Source organism: Xyrauchen texanus, chromosome 10, assembly GCF_025860055.1.
Source record: "Xyrauchen texanus isolate HMW12.3.18 chromosome 10, RBS_HiC_50CHRs, whole genome shotgun sequence".
Classification (NCBI taxonomy): Eukaryota; Metazoa; Chordata; class Actinopteri; order Cypriniformes; family Catostomidae; genus Xyrauchen; species Xyrauchen texanus.
In genome coordinates, this window is record NC_068285.1 from 43,615,993 (window position 1) to 43,630,072 (window position 14,080).

A 14,080-nucleotide genomic window follows, 5' to 3' on the forward strand; every position below is an offset into this window, starting at 1 on the left:
GAATGTAAAGAGACACATATAGCTCTTAACACATACTGTATGCATTGCTCTAACACTTTAGTTTAGAACGGCACGAACACAAGCGGCGTGATACACACAGTGAAGCATCCTAGTGCTGATGTACTGAGACAGTACGCAATGAACGTCCCTCGACCAATCAGATTCGAGGACCAGAATGAACTGTTGTGTGTATGTATGTATATATATGTGTATATATATATATATATATATATATATATATATATATATATATATATATATATATATGTGTATATATATATATATATATATATATAATATTATATATATATATATATATATATATATATATATACACACACACACACACACACACACACACACACACATATATACACAGTATATATCTTATTTACTGTAGGGGGGAACAAATACAATGTATGAAAACATCTGAAAATGTATAACAATCTCACGAGTGGCTACTTTCTAATATTTTTTTCCCATACAATTAAGGGAATGAGGACTGAACCACTCTTACATCTCCTTTTGTGTTCCATGGAAGAAAGAAAGTCATAAAGGTTTTATCACTTAAGAATACAAGTCAGTACTCACAAGTTGCATTCAATGGCCTTTTAATGTTGACAAAATTAATTTCATGCATTGAAAATTTTTACAGATGAAATCCTGAGAGAGAACTTCATTAGAATCAGAATCAAAATGAGCTTTATTGCCAAGTATGCTTACACATACAAGGAATTTGTCTTGGTGGCAGAAGCTTCCAGTGAACAAGCAATACAACAACAAGACAGAGATAATAAATAGAATGAAAATAAAAGGTATGTACAAACACAAATCTATTATATACAATGCAAGGCAATGTAATGGCAGAAGAGGTAGGAGATGTTAGATAGATATACATAAAATAAGCTGTGTATTGCACATAATTATTGCTCAATGAGGTGGATGGCCTGAGGGGAAAACTGTTCCTGTGCATGATGGTTCTGCTGCTCAGTGCTCTGTAGCGTCAGTCAGAAGGCAACAGTTCAAAAAGGTAGAGGGCTGGGTGAGTGGGGTCCAGAGTGATTTTTCCAGGCTTTTTCCTGTACAGTTCTTGAAGGGAGGGCAGGGGCAACCAATAATCCACTCAGCAGACCGAACTGTCCTTTGTAGTCTTCTGAAGTCCGATTTCCAACCAAACCAGACAGGACATACTCATTGACTGCTGAGAATCCTTACATATGTTGCAGGATATGATGCAATCCCATGTTGACTACATAATCCACAAATTTGTTTGCTCAATAAACAAATTGAAGGGGATCCTGAAAGGGTCCAGTGATGTTCTTCGGGTGGGCCAACACCTCAAATTACTTCATGACATCATAGCGACAGGTCTGTATTCATTAAGTTCTGTGATTTTGGGTTTCTTTGGGACAGGGATGATGGTGGAGTATTTGAAGCAGCAGGGAACTTCATACTTCACACATACTCAAACCAGTCCATCTGGCACCAACAATCACACCACGGTCAAAATCACTGAGATAAAAATGTTTTCCCCATTCTGATGATTGATTTGAACATTAACTGGAGCTCCTGACTCATATCTGCAGGATTTTATGAACTGCACTGCTGCCACACGATTGGTTGATTAGATAATTGCATGGATGATTGTTGGTGCCAGACAGGTTGGTTTGAGTATTTCCGTAACTGCTGATCTCCTGGGATTTTCACACACAACGGTCTCTGAATGGCGCCAAAAACAAAAAGCATCAGAGAATGGCCAGACTGAACTGACAAATCTATGGTAACCCGCTCTGTACAGCTCTGTAGCATCTCAGAATGCTATTTTGAGATGCAGGCTGGCACTGTTTTGGCGCCACAAGGCACACAAGACTAATAGAGAGTCTGAAGCCTTCCTTATATGATGTTTTCATGGCCATGGATTATTATAATTGTGAATGAATGTGCACGCTCTCTCCATTTACCAATGTTTAGAATTCTCTAATATACACGTTTTACTAGCAAATCTGGGGAATACAAAGCTCTCGTGAATCCAGCAGAAAGTTTTCGGGAAGCTCCATTTTATGGGTAAATGACTTTACAAAGAAAATCAGTATTTTATGTCCATGTATTTATTTATTTGGTTAATATTAATGTGATAAGGAGGATAATGTTCAGTCATGCAGTTGTTATCACAAAATAAACTCCTTCAGGGTGATACAAAAGTCATCCATTTTGCGCCAGGGACCTGATCACACTGTCAGGGTTTACTGTGCAATAACAACCAGCTGATTGTACATTATCCCTTACATAACATGTAATTAATGTGATTAAACATTTGTAAAACTCAACATTGAGCTTTTAAACGCTCTCAAAACCCTGCGTGTGTCCATTTGGTCCCTCTATCTGTAGAATCTGCAATTATGTTCTTGCTGCGGGTTGTCAAATTGAGCTGCAGGAATGCAGAAGATTCAGGATGGCAAGTTTCAACTCTGTAACAAATTACAAAAGGCCACAAACTGAGTGTCTAAATTAAAATGCACAATTCCCTTCAACTGCATTTCCAGTAGTCAGCATGTATCAGGTCCTGCGGTGGGCCACGCTTTGAGCCCCCAGTCCAAACGACTGGAGAAGAATTACACACCTTTGGAAATACGAATGGAGTGTTGGTTCACTGGGACCGAGAGACAGGGTGATGTGCGGACAAAAGTTGCCCACAGGAAGTAAACGCAGGGAAAGAAAAAGAGAAATGGAATGTGTCACCGGAGAATTGCCTTTGATGATTTAGATCAGAAGTGAGAGAACCCAAGCTTCGACGGGAGGAAATGAGCACCTTTGTTCCTCGCTCCAGGTGGGCTGACCTAGTCATACGCCCCAATGTGTGTCGGAAAAGGTCAGTGAGAGAATTAGTGTGTGTGTAGAGCGACAGGACTTACAGCAGGGGTAGTTTAACAGCACTATATCATCCAGGCCGATGTATCCCTTCTGCTCAGATGAGACAGTGGCTTCAAAAACCACCTGCAAGGGAAAAAAGAAAGAAGCCAAGAGTGAATACTCATCAAGCACACAATAGGTCTCATTCACTAATGACTGCACACACTTACTCTAAAGCATGGATACATGGATTTGTATTAGATACACCCAATCTCCATACAAGAACTTTCAGCACCACCAAACCTGTACAGGTGCAGATGTGTAGAGAAAGATGCCACTAAGCAAAAAGCCAAACCACACCATTTTGGATGCTTTGCGGGACAATGTAAAAAACAAAACAAAAAAACTTTCAATGAACAATTATGTGACGTACATATTTTTGAAGAACTTTTTTGAGAAACAGTTACATTGAGTTGCACATTTTATACAACCAAATGATACCTGGACAATGTTGTAAAAATGCCTACCTGGTAGGTTGTCTGTATGCTTTTAAAATAACATCACTTATACGTATAAATTGAAACATTTCAAAAGTGCAGTGAAAATAGTTTTATTTACAGAATGAAGGGTATAGGGGTAAAGGCCCCCGGTGTATTTTCTCCCAAAACACTATATAGCAACAAAAACTACCACATCACTTTCCTCAACATCTGCAAAATATTTCTTCTCAATGAGGTCATTGTGTGCAATGTCTAAAAGCTGATTTTAAGTGAATATGATCTGACATTTAATAGCTTTTAAAATATTGCACATTTATGTAGCTAATTATCATCTCTGAAATGATGGCATTTATTTTGACATACTTTTTTGTTGTTGTCATTTTCTGTTTTGCTTAAGGTGATTAAATCAATCGTTTTTCTAAAAATGACATGAAATAAATACATGAAAGGATAGTATTTGGGGTCAAAAGTCCCCCTGTTGCAGGGCTTTTTCTTAAATGCGGCGAATCGATTTGTTATGAGAAATGTTCAAAGAGGTCTCACATTAACTGATCCAATCACAGTGGAGATTCATTTGTTATAGAATTAAAACAATCTTTCCTTTTTCTTTCCCACAAATTAAAATAATAATAATAATCAAAGGGTTATCTTCATACATCATACACTCTGTGACCGGATGCCTGTTGGAAGTATCCTTCTCCTTACTTTTGAAGTGGTAATTATGAATATGTCACGTTTAAGTGCTCTGTTGTCAGAGAGAACAGGAAACATGGATGATGCCAGGTTCATTCCTGTGTATTCCTTGAGGAACTTTTATTTTGACACTGTAATACATATTACTCAGGCAGCTGGCTGATGACAATTGTCTTTTGGGCATGCTATTTTCTTGGTGGAAAAAATTAGAATAGGCATCAAATGGTTGTTGATATACAGTACGTAAATGTAAATTACTGAAACGGCAAGCGCTAACAATTCGCTGTCTTCAAAAAAATTAATAAAACCTATAATTCACTAGATAAACCGCAATTTCCTCTGACATTTTAACAGAGTACAAACAGAGCAAATTGAGGGGTTGTTCATGTGCAAATTCTGAGTGGGAAACTCAGTTTTATTTACATAAGTGTTAGGGTTTTTGAATAAAAGCGGCGCACTCTTATAGATCTATTCACAATAGGCCACAATAATAATAATAATAATAAATATAATAAAAAAACACCAATAAAATCAACTTTTGGTTTTAGGACATTATATCTGCAATTCACTTTTAAGAATACATTTGTTTCGTTCTTGTGAAAAGTTCTTAAAGGTGGAGTATGTTCTCCCTTCTTCCATTGGTTGGATGAACAGATGATCCCATCAAGTTGTCTTGCCATTGGTTAAAGTGATGCATGAACATGTCAACACGCATATTAGGCCCTCTCATGAACGTGCTTAAGGTTAGGGTAAGAGAGCTGGCCACAAGCAAAGATTAACAATTAAAAAAGGACTTAAATATTGATCTGTTTCTCATCTACACCTATCATCTCTCTTCTAAAGACATGGATTAAACCACTGGAGCCTTATGGATTACTTTTCTGCAGCTTTAATGTGCATTTTGGTGCTTTAAAGTTTTGGTCACCATTCACTTGCACTGTATGGACCAACAGAGCTGAGATATCCTTCTAAAAATCTTCATTTGTGTTCTGCAGAAGCAAGAAAGTCATACACATCTGGGATGGCACGAGAGTGAGTACTCCAAGGTTCGACTGTTTTCAATTTCCATTCTCCAGTGTTTTCACTTGCATCGGTGTATATTCTTAGTAGTTAATGTAAACTTTAAGGTATTCCAATTGTAAAAATGTTCAAAAAACATGTGGCTATACAGTATAGCACCGATACTTCGAGTCGAGATGACCACTTTTTATTGACAGTGCCTCAGAGGGCTGGACTGGGAAGAGAAATCGGGCCGGGATTTTATATAGCAACTGGCCCATCTGGGCAGGTTCGCTGTCCTTTTCTGCATATCGCGGTGCCATTTTGTGGTCCGTTCTGCATAACGCGGCAGCTCATTTTAGCCCATTCGGCCCGTCTCGCTCGGTTCTCCCGATAGCCAGTCCACCCCTGATCGGCCACAAAGTGCGTCGGCCCACCGGGAAAATTCCCGGTATGCCAGATTACCAGTCCAGCCCTGGTGCCTCACCTGACATTATACGACCTGACATGAAGTGATTGTCTGAGGTTAGTTACTGTTGTTACGCAACGACAGCCAACAAAAGCACAAATTGAGCCTGAAATAAATTTGTACTGTGCAGTTCTCCTTCTGAATCGCTCATTTTGGTAGTTTTTACATGGCATCTCGAGGCCAGAAACAGAAGAGACAATTAGAATCATCATGGCGCCACTCAGTGGTTTCTCGGGAAATCTATGGATAGCTGTCTCTGCACACATTACGCTGGGATAGGAGACATTTTTTCACATCAGAAAAATTACACACAACAGCTATAAATGTTTGTGTACTTGTGTCCATCCATCCATCCATCTTCAATCGCTTATCCGAAGTCGGGTCGCGGGGGCAGCTGCTCCAGCAGGGGGCCCCAAACTTCCCTATCCCAAGCCACATTAACCAACTCTGACTGGGGGACCCCGAGGCGTTCCCAGGCCAGTGTGGAGATGTAATCTCTCCACCTAGTCCTGGGTCTTCCCCGAGGCCTCCTCCCAGCTGGACGTGCCTGAAACACCTCCCTAGGGAGGCGGCCAGGGGGCATCCTTACCAGATGCCCAAACCACCTCAACTGACTCCTTTCAACGCAAAGGAGCAGCGGCTCTACTCCGAGCTCCTTACGGATGACTGAGCTCCTCACCCTATCTCTAAGGGAGAAGCCCGTCACCCTTCTGAGGAGGCCCATTTCGGCCGCTTGTACTCGCGACCTAGTTCTTTCGGTCATGACCCAGCCTTCATGACCATAGGTGAGGGTAGGAACAAAAATTGACCGGTAGATCGAGAGCTTTGCCTTTTCTCTCTTTTCTCTCTGAGCTCTCTTTTCGTGACAACGGTGCGATAGAGCGAGTGCAATACCGCCCCCGCTGCCCCGATTCTCCGGCCAACCTCCCGCTCCATTGTCCCCTCACTCGTGAACAAGACCCCGAGGTACTTGAACTCCTTCACTTGGGACAAAACCTCATGTGTACTTGTGTGTGAAATGTAATTTCAATGGAAACTTATTTCATTTCAATTTCAAACACATTATTCTTTGCTCTTTCAATAAACAACACGACTTCACCAAACTAAATATTTAATCAATTACACACAGCACTGCCTCACCCGCACTGTAACATTTGCTCGTGTAAACTGTTATTGCAGCATTCGCCATGCTAAACGCTTCATGATTCAGCACAACAGTCTCCCTGTTTTGACCTATCAATGAATCTGACTTGACTGCCTCTCTGCTGAGAATACAGATCTTGCTCTCTAGTGGCCAATTACACTTTAAGTATCAACATCACTCATCCTCTCAAACAACCTTTAGCCATTCTGCTAACAAAGGGAAGACTACCTCCCTGGCTGTTTTACTGTTAGACAAGCACAGATAGATGATAGATGTCATACTGTTCTGAATCAGACAACAAATGAATGGCTTTGCTAACAGCCAGCCAATCAAAATAGAGCTCAAGCAAAACTCCTGACAATGCATCACATTTTTCCATGCACACGTATGTCCTGTTCCAAAACTAAAAATGCAGCAACCGGAAATGCTTCTGGACCAGACATTCGCAGTAGCATTGCAAATCCTTGGTTATTGTTTACGTCATTGAAAAGATCGTTAGGCAATGCACCTCACCAAATGACATTTGATTAAATTACACATATTTATTTAATTAAAATGTGTAATCAATTGACAGCCAAATTTATTTAATGCTTTTATCCTTGCTGTTAGCTTAGCGACATGATAACGTTAACTCTTGGACTGATTGAAAATGGTGGATGAAGCACAAGTGTGCCGTACAAGCCCTCAAAAGTGAAGACAAAACGTCTCGATCGCCCCCCGGTGACTGGTCCTAGTATAGGTCATAAACCCCGCCTCCCCATGTTATTCAACGGGACGTGAGACCAACTTAACAATTAAATTACACTTCACATATCTTTTTTCCAAAGATAGAAACTACAGTAAATGACAGAAACTATCATGTTGATGTAATTTCAAGTGTTTGTTTTCAAAATAAGTTTGTTTTTAGTTAGTTATTTGATGCTATAAAAACGGTGCTGTGACATCATGATTGACAGCTGTGATTGACAGGTTCTCTGAGCGAAGTAGTCACTGAAGACTTTTTTCGGGATCTTCGGGGGACTGAGGAGATTGGAGCTTTAAATGTAATATCTAAATTTCTATAATTAATTATTTCACACCATCATAATTCAAAAGTCAAATGTGCAGGGGCGTGTGCCTGCGATTGATTCAGCGAGAGTGAGGGCGGGGCTTGATTTCGCGGCTTTACTTCCTGCTTACTACTGCGCAGGTCTGGTCCCCAAATCGCAACTACGCAGACTCAAGTCCCAAGATGTCAGCGTCATATCGGGACATTGGGGGCTTCAGTTCTCACCAGTGGAAAAGAGCGAAGGTGCGTCGTCCATCTTTTTTTACAGTCTATGATGAAGCACAAGATATGTTGTCTATAAATATACCGTGGCTACTTATATTTCATAAAATTCAGAAAAGTATCACTGAGAAGTATTTAAAACAGATATAATTGACAATTCTATCCAATATACTGTATGTTCTGATGCTTATTAGAGTATTGTGTCATTAGCTTAGCAACATGTGCTAATGCTAAACGTAATAGAAATCAAATAAGAGTCAAGTCTCTTGTGCACTTCATGTGAAGAGCGCTATTTGTAAGATGCACAACAAGAGTGTTCCAAATCACTTACTAATGAGGTTCCATCTTGGTCAGGATTCTTCCTTACACCCTGTCTTTACCGGGGTTGTCCTTTGATGCAATGTGCCACAGAGCCTTAAGTCTGTTTACACTCAATGAGTAGAAGCAAACGTTCTTATTTGTAATGTCCTCATGCATTAAGTCTCTAGGATCTTCAGTGCAGCTGTGAGATAAGCCGATGATGCAGGACTTTATCGACTGGTTGTCGATATGCCCAGACTCTGCCTGCTTAAGATCTGCCACAACTGTCACTCAGAGTGGAAGACAGTCACACTGTGCCATTTCAGGAGTGAGAATGATCATGGCCATTCACTGTTGACCTCTTTCATGATCAAAGCGTCTCAATCCACAGAACTGCCGCACGCTGGTTGTTTTTGGTATTCACACCACTCTCTATACACTCTGAAGGCTGTTGCATGCCAAAATCCCAGGAGATCAGTAGTTACAGAAATACAACCATGATGCCACAGTCTTAATCACTGAGATCACATTTGTTTCCCATTCTGATGGTTGATGTGAACATTAACAGACGCTCCTGACCCATATCTTCATGATTTTATATATTACACTGCTGCCACATGATTGGCTGACAAGATAATCGCATGAATAACTAGAACTGACGCTATCACACCTGGAGTAACGAGTTCGAATCCAGGGTGTGCTGAGTGACTCAAAACATGTCTCCTAAGCAACCAAATTGGCCCAGTTGCTAGGAAGTGTAGAGTCACATGGGGTAACCTCCTCGTGGTTACAATTAAGTGGCTCTCGTTCTCACTGGGACGTGTGGTAAGTTGAGCGTGGATCACGGAGAGTAGCATGAGTCTCCACATGCTGTGAGTCTCTGCGGTGTCATGCACAGCGAGCCATGTGATAAGATGCATGGATTGACAGTCTCAGAAGCGGAGGAAACTGAGACTTGTCCTGAGACAGCTACCCGGACTGAGGTGAGTAACCACGCCACCACAAGGACCTACTAAGTAGTGGGAATTGGGCAATCCCAAATTGGGAGAAAATGGGATAAAAATATATACAGTGGATATAAAAAGTCTACACACCCCTGTTAAAATTCCAGGTTTTTGTGATGTAAAAGAATGAGTCAAAGATAAATCATGTCAGAACTTTTTCCACTAATGTGACCTATAATGTGAACAATTCAATTGAAAAACAAACTGAAATCTTCATGGGGGAAAATATTGTAAAACCTTACAATAACCCGGTTGCATAAGTGTGTACACCGTCTTATAACTGGGGATGTGGCAGTGTTCAGAATTAACCAATCGCATTCAAACTCATGTTAAATAGAAGTCATTACACACCTGCCATCATTTAAAGTGACTCACAAATGAATTAATCACAAATAAAGTTCAGCTGTTCTAGTAGGATTTTCCTGACATTTCCTTAGTTGCATCTCAGAGCAAAAGCCATGGTCTGCAGAGAGCTTCCAAAGCATCAGAGGGATCTCACTGTTGAAAGATATCAGGCAGGAGAAGGGTACAAAAGAATTTCCAAAGCATTAGATATACCATAGACATTATCAAGAACTGGACATCCCTCCAAAATTGATGAAAAGACGAGAAGAAAACTGGTCAGGGAGGCTTCCAATAGGCCTAAAGCAACATTAAAGGAACTGCAGGAATTTCTGCCAAGTACTGGCTGTTTGCTACATGTGACAACAATCTCCCGTATTCTTCATATGAATAGGCTATGGGGTAGGGTGGCAAGACGGAAGCCTTTTCTTACAAAAAAAACATCCAAGCCTGGCTGAAGTTTGCAAAAACAAACATCAAGTCTCCCAAAAGCACGTGGTAAAATGTGTTATGGTCTGATGAATCCAAGGGCAACTATTTGGCCATAATTCCAAAAAGTATGTTTGGCGCAAAAACAACTCTGCACATCACCCAAAGAACACCATACCCACAGTGAAGCATGGTGGTGGCAGCATCGTGCTTTGGGGTTGTTTTTCTTCAGCTGGAACCGGGGCCTTAGTCAGGGTGGAGGGAATTATGAACAGTTCCAAATACCAGGCAATTTTGGCACAAAACCTTCAGGCGTCCATTAGAAAGCTGAAGATGAAGAGGAAGTTCACCTTTTAGCACGACAATGACCCAAAGCACACATCCAAATCCACAAAAGCATGGCTTCACCAGAAGAAGATTAACGTTTTGGAATGGCCCAGCCAGAGCCCAGACCTGAATCCAATTGAACATCTGTGGGGTGGTCCGAAGAAGGCTGTGCACAGGAGATGTTGTCGCAATCTGACAGATTTGGAGCGCTTTTACAAAGAAAAGTGGGCAAATATTGCCATGTCATGATGTGCCATGCTAATAGACTCCTACCCAAAAAGACTGAGTGCTGTAATAAAATCAAAAGGTGCTTCAACAAAGTATTAATTTAAGGGTGTGCACACTTATGCCATCAGGTTATTGTGAGTTTTTTATTTTTTTATTTTTCCCCCTCAAAGATTTTATTTTTTCAATTGAATTGTTCACGTTATAGGTCACATTAAAGGTGGAAAAAGTTCTGACATGATTTATCTTTATCTCATTCTTTTACATCACAAGAACCTGCCATTTTAACAGTGGTGTGTAGACTTTTTATATCCACTGTATATAAAACATTTATAAATAAACACCTGTACATCTACCTGCAGCCTCGTGTTTGAGGCCAAATCACAACAGTGCTGATTTAGGAACATATAGCATGATTGCGAGTGTGATATTGTTTATATACAGTTCAATGAACAAGTACATTTATATTTTTGTTGGGGGTTAAATCCAATCAAGCTGTAATTTTTCCAAATTACACAAAGCTTGAAAATATTATTTCATTGTGCAAATTTTGGAAACATTACATTTTACCAATACAATTTTTATTTATTTATTTATTAAATTATAAAAAATGTCATTTCCATCAGCATCATTTCCAACACAGAATTCTATTAACCGCAATACAGAATTGAAGATGTGCTGGAAATTACTGTGACTTTCAGAAAAAAATGACCAAAAATGACAAATACACTGTTGGACATTGCCAGTAGACGAAGTTTATGGAAGTTGATAAAAGACTCAAAAGAATGAATAAAATAGATATGTAATTCTTTAGCTTGTCGCACATGTATAAGTTTAATGTTCCAAAAAGACACAAGGAAATGTGTGTAAGTACAGCATTTGCGAAAGAGATAGCAATACAAAAAAAGAATAAAAGACCGAAATAGGCACAGAACAAAACATTAAAAGACACAGAAGGTCTGGTATCATAGTTAATATTTAATAAAGGCCTCTCCTCTGCAAACACCTCCAGCCCTGACGACAGCACAATTCACATCACAACGAGGATTCTTCAGCTTACAGCCACACTTGCAGACATTTATCTCACTGCTCTTATTTCCTCTTCCTGTTTTCAACCCACACACATTTCTTGAGCATCAGTGTGATACAGCACAATGTACTGTAGATGACAAAAACTGCTTGAACGTATACACGCGGATGTATCTCATTGACACCAGTGGGACGCCGTCACACACCGAGTACAGAACCATTTTATCAGAGCTATCTCAGGAGCGCAAACACAAATAAGAACAAATCTCCTTTTCATGTCTTACAAATGTCACAGTAAACCACAGAATGTTGACAATGTGATTTGTATTTTAAATAAACCCCTGGAAAAATTCTGCGTGGCGCTGAAGCATCTCAACATAAATTGGACCACGCGTACTGTAAAAAACCCTGTCAAAACCAGCCCACTCTGAGAGGAAGTGTCTTTAATAAAGACTCAATTCACTCAGAGCTGCATGATATGACTGATTCATGTTCATTACACGTGGGGTACATTGCCTTTGTGCTAACAATCACTGTCAAGCTTTCAGCTTGTGAACTGATGTGTCAAATGTGTGGGGGGACCTCAATCTGTCATAGCGATTTGCTGTGTCCATTAGCATAGCATGCTAAAAACATGCTAGTTGTCTTAGCTCATCGAGTTGGCTCATGAATTGCAAAGTTTTTGAAAGGGAAATCCTAACCCACTGGGAAATACATTATGTCACATGTTGGCTAAAGAGAGAGAGGAAAAAAAATTACTCACAGCATGATGTCAGTTTTAATCTCATGTGCAAAATTATTTGAAGAAGGGTATTTTGATTTTGTCAATGATAAAATGAACACAAAAAAGAGGTATCATGAAGATAATTAAAATATACTGTTGATGAAAATGTAACGAGTGGAAAAAAATGCTGCCAGATATAAAAGGGATAGTTCACCCAAACTTCTGGTGTGAAAAAGATCAGTATTTATGTACTTTTTAACTGTAATCCATCAATTCCAGTCAGCATCTGTACGTGCGTGTGATGTAATCGCATTTGGCTTTTGAGACACGCTAACAGACAGCGCTGTTTACAAGTGAGGAGGAAGAACGTTGTACAAAAGTTCAAGGGGGGGGTTAAAGTGAAAGGAGGAGGCGAGAACCGGCTTAACAATATAAATAATGTTTAATGATACATTAGAGAAAACTAAACAGATCAATTAATTATGTTATGACAAGTTTTCCTAAGATTCCTTATGCAGAGTTCACACGATTTTAAGCCCGATTTTTGTTCGCTGACAGTTTTGTGGAGATCGCCAACAAAAGCCTGAACGTGTAGGCAAATCGAATGAGCGTCGATAGCAATGTATGAACTATCAAAGATTTTGATAGAATTGCTGATGCGTCACCGATGTCAGCGAGATATCTACAATGTTAAATATCTGAACCTGTCTGCAATTCCAAATCATGCAATGTGAATATGTTTTGACTGAATACAACTTCAGCGTTGACCTACAGCCAATGTGAGAGAAAGAAAGGGCACGGGAAGTTTCAGTGGGAGGAGTCCTGATGTACCTGCAACAGAACATCAACTAGCATGGCTGCGGTACCAAGAAAGTCTCATTGGACCGAAGAAATGGAGGAACAATTTAGTGGAACATTGGCAATTGCAAATTCTCTTGGACAGTCAGACAAGCAAATAGGTAGATTTTACAGAAGGAGGTACTTTTCATATTGTAACCAATAAAATATATGATTAAAAACATACACATCATATTCTGAAATGCTTAACATATGATTGTGGCAGGGTGGATGTTGGGGCCGGGTAGGGAGTGATTCTGCACACCCGGTGCCTAATCGGGCTAATCAAGCCTCAGAGAGGGATAAAGGCCGACTGAAAGCTGCAGTGCGAGAGAGAGAGATTTACAGACAGCTGTCCGACACCTTTGTGTGTTTGTCTTTTTATTTCAGTTTTATATTAAACTATTATTTATATTATCAAGCCGGATCTTGCATCCTCCTTTCCATTAATCCCTTTACACTGGTGCCGAAATCCAGGAAGGAGGAGGGATGCGCCGTAGTAAAGTCCACACCACTACCATCCACCCCAATGGAGCAGCCACGGACATCTACTGGGGGACGGAGGAGCCCAGCAGTCTGAGTGTGGACGAATGGCCGCCGACCACGAAGGGAGAAGGGTCTCCTAGCCGACCGCCAGGGGTGGGGGGGAGACCCCTACCAGACGCTAAATGCGGCGGGGTCATGATGACCGGCTGATCGCCTGGAGCGGGAGAACCTCTGCCAGGGCCGGGGGAGACACCTTCTGTTTGCTAAGAACGTGACAGGTGCGTTCCGTCTGCCAGGGTCCGGAAGACTGCCTCCGACTGCCTTTGGCATGATCACCGCTACGGTGTGTAGGTGCCACATTGTTTTTGGTTTCCCTCCCCTTGACCCCTCCCTCATCCAGCTGGGGGGGGTGTACGTCATGCCGGGAGCTTCCCGGCCTGATAGACCGAGGG

The 14,080-nt window shown here is 40.7% G+C and overlaps 1 protein-coding gene across 3 annotated transcripts in view; it reads right to left on the reverse strand.

The window, feature by feature from the left end:
* Positions 1-14,080, reverse strand: part of LOC127650135 (receptor-type tyrosine-protein phosphatase U-like) — a 298,945-nt gene that overhangs the window by 130,487 nt on the left and 154,378 nt on the right. For all 3 annotated transcript variants that reach the window (XM_052135337.1, XM_052135338.1, XM_052135336.1), the window contains exon 4: positions 2,913-2,994. In XM_052135337.1, coding sequence (XP_051991297.1) covers positions 2,913-2,994 — 82 coding nt within the window. The remainder of the gene's footprint in view (positions 1-2,912; positions 2,995-14,080) is intronic.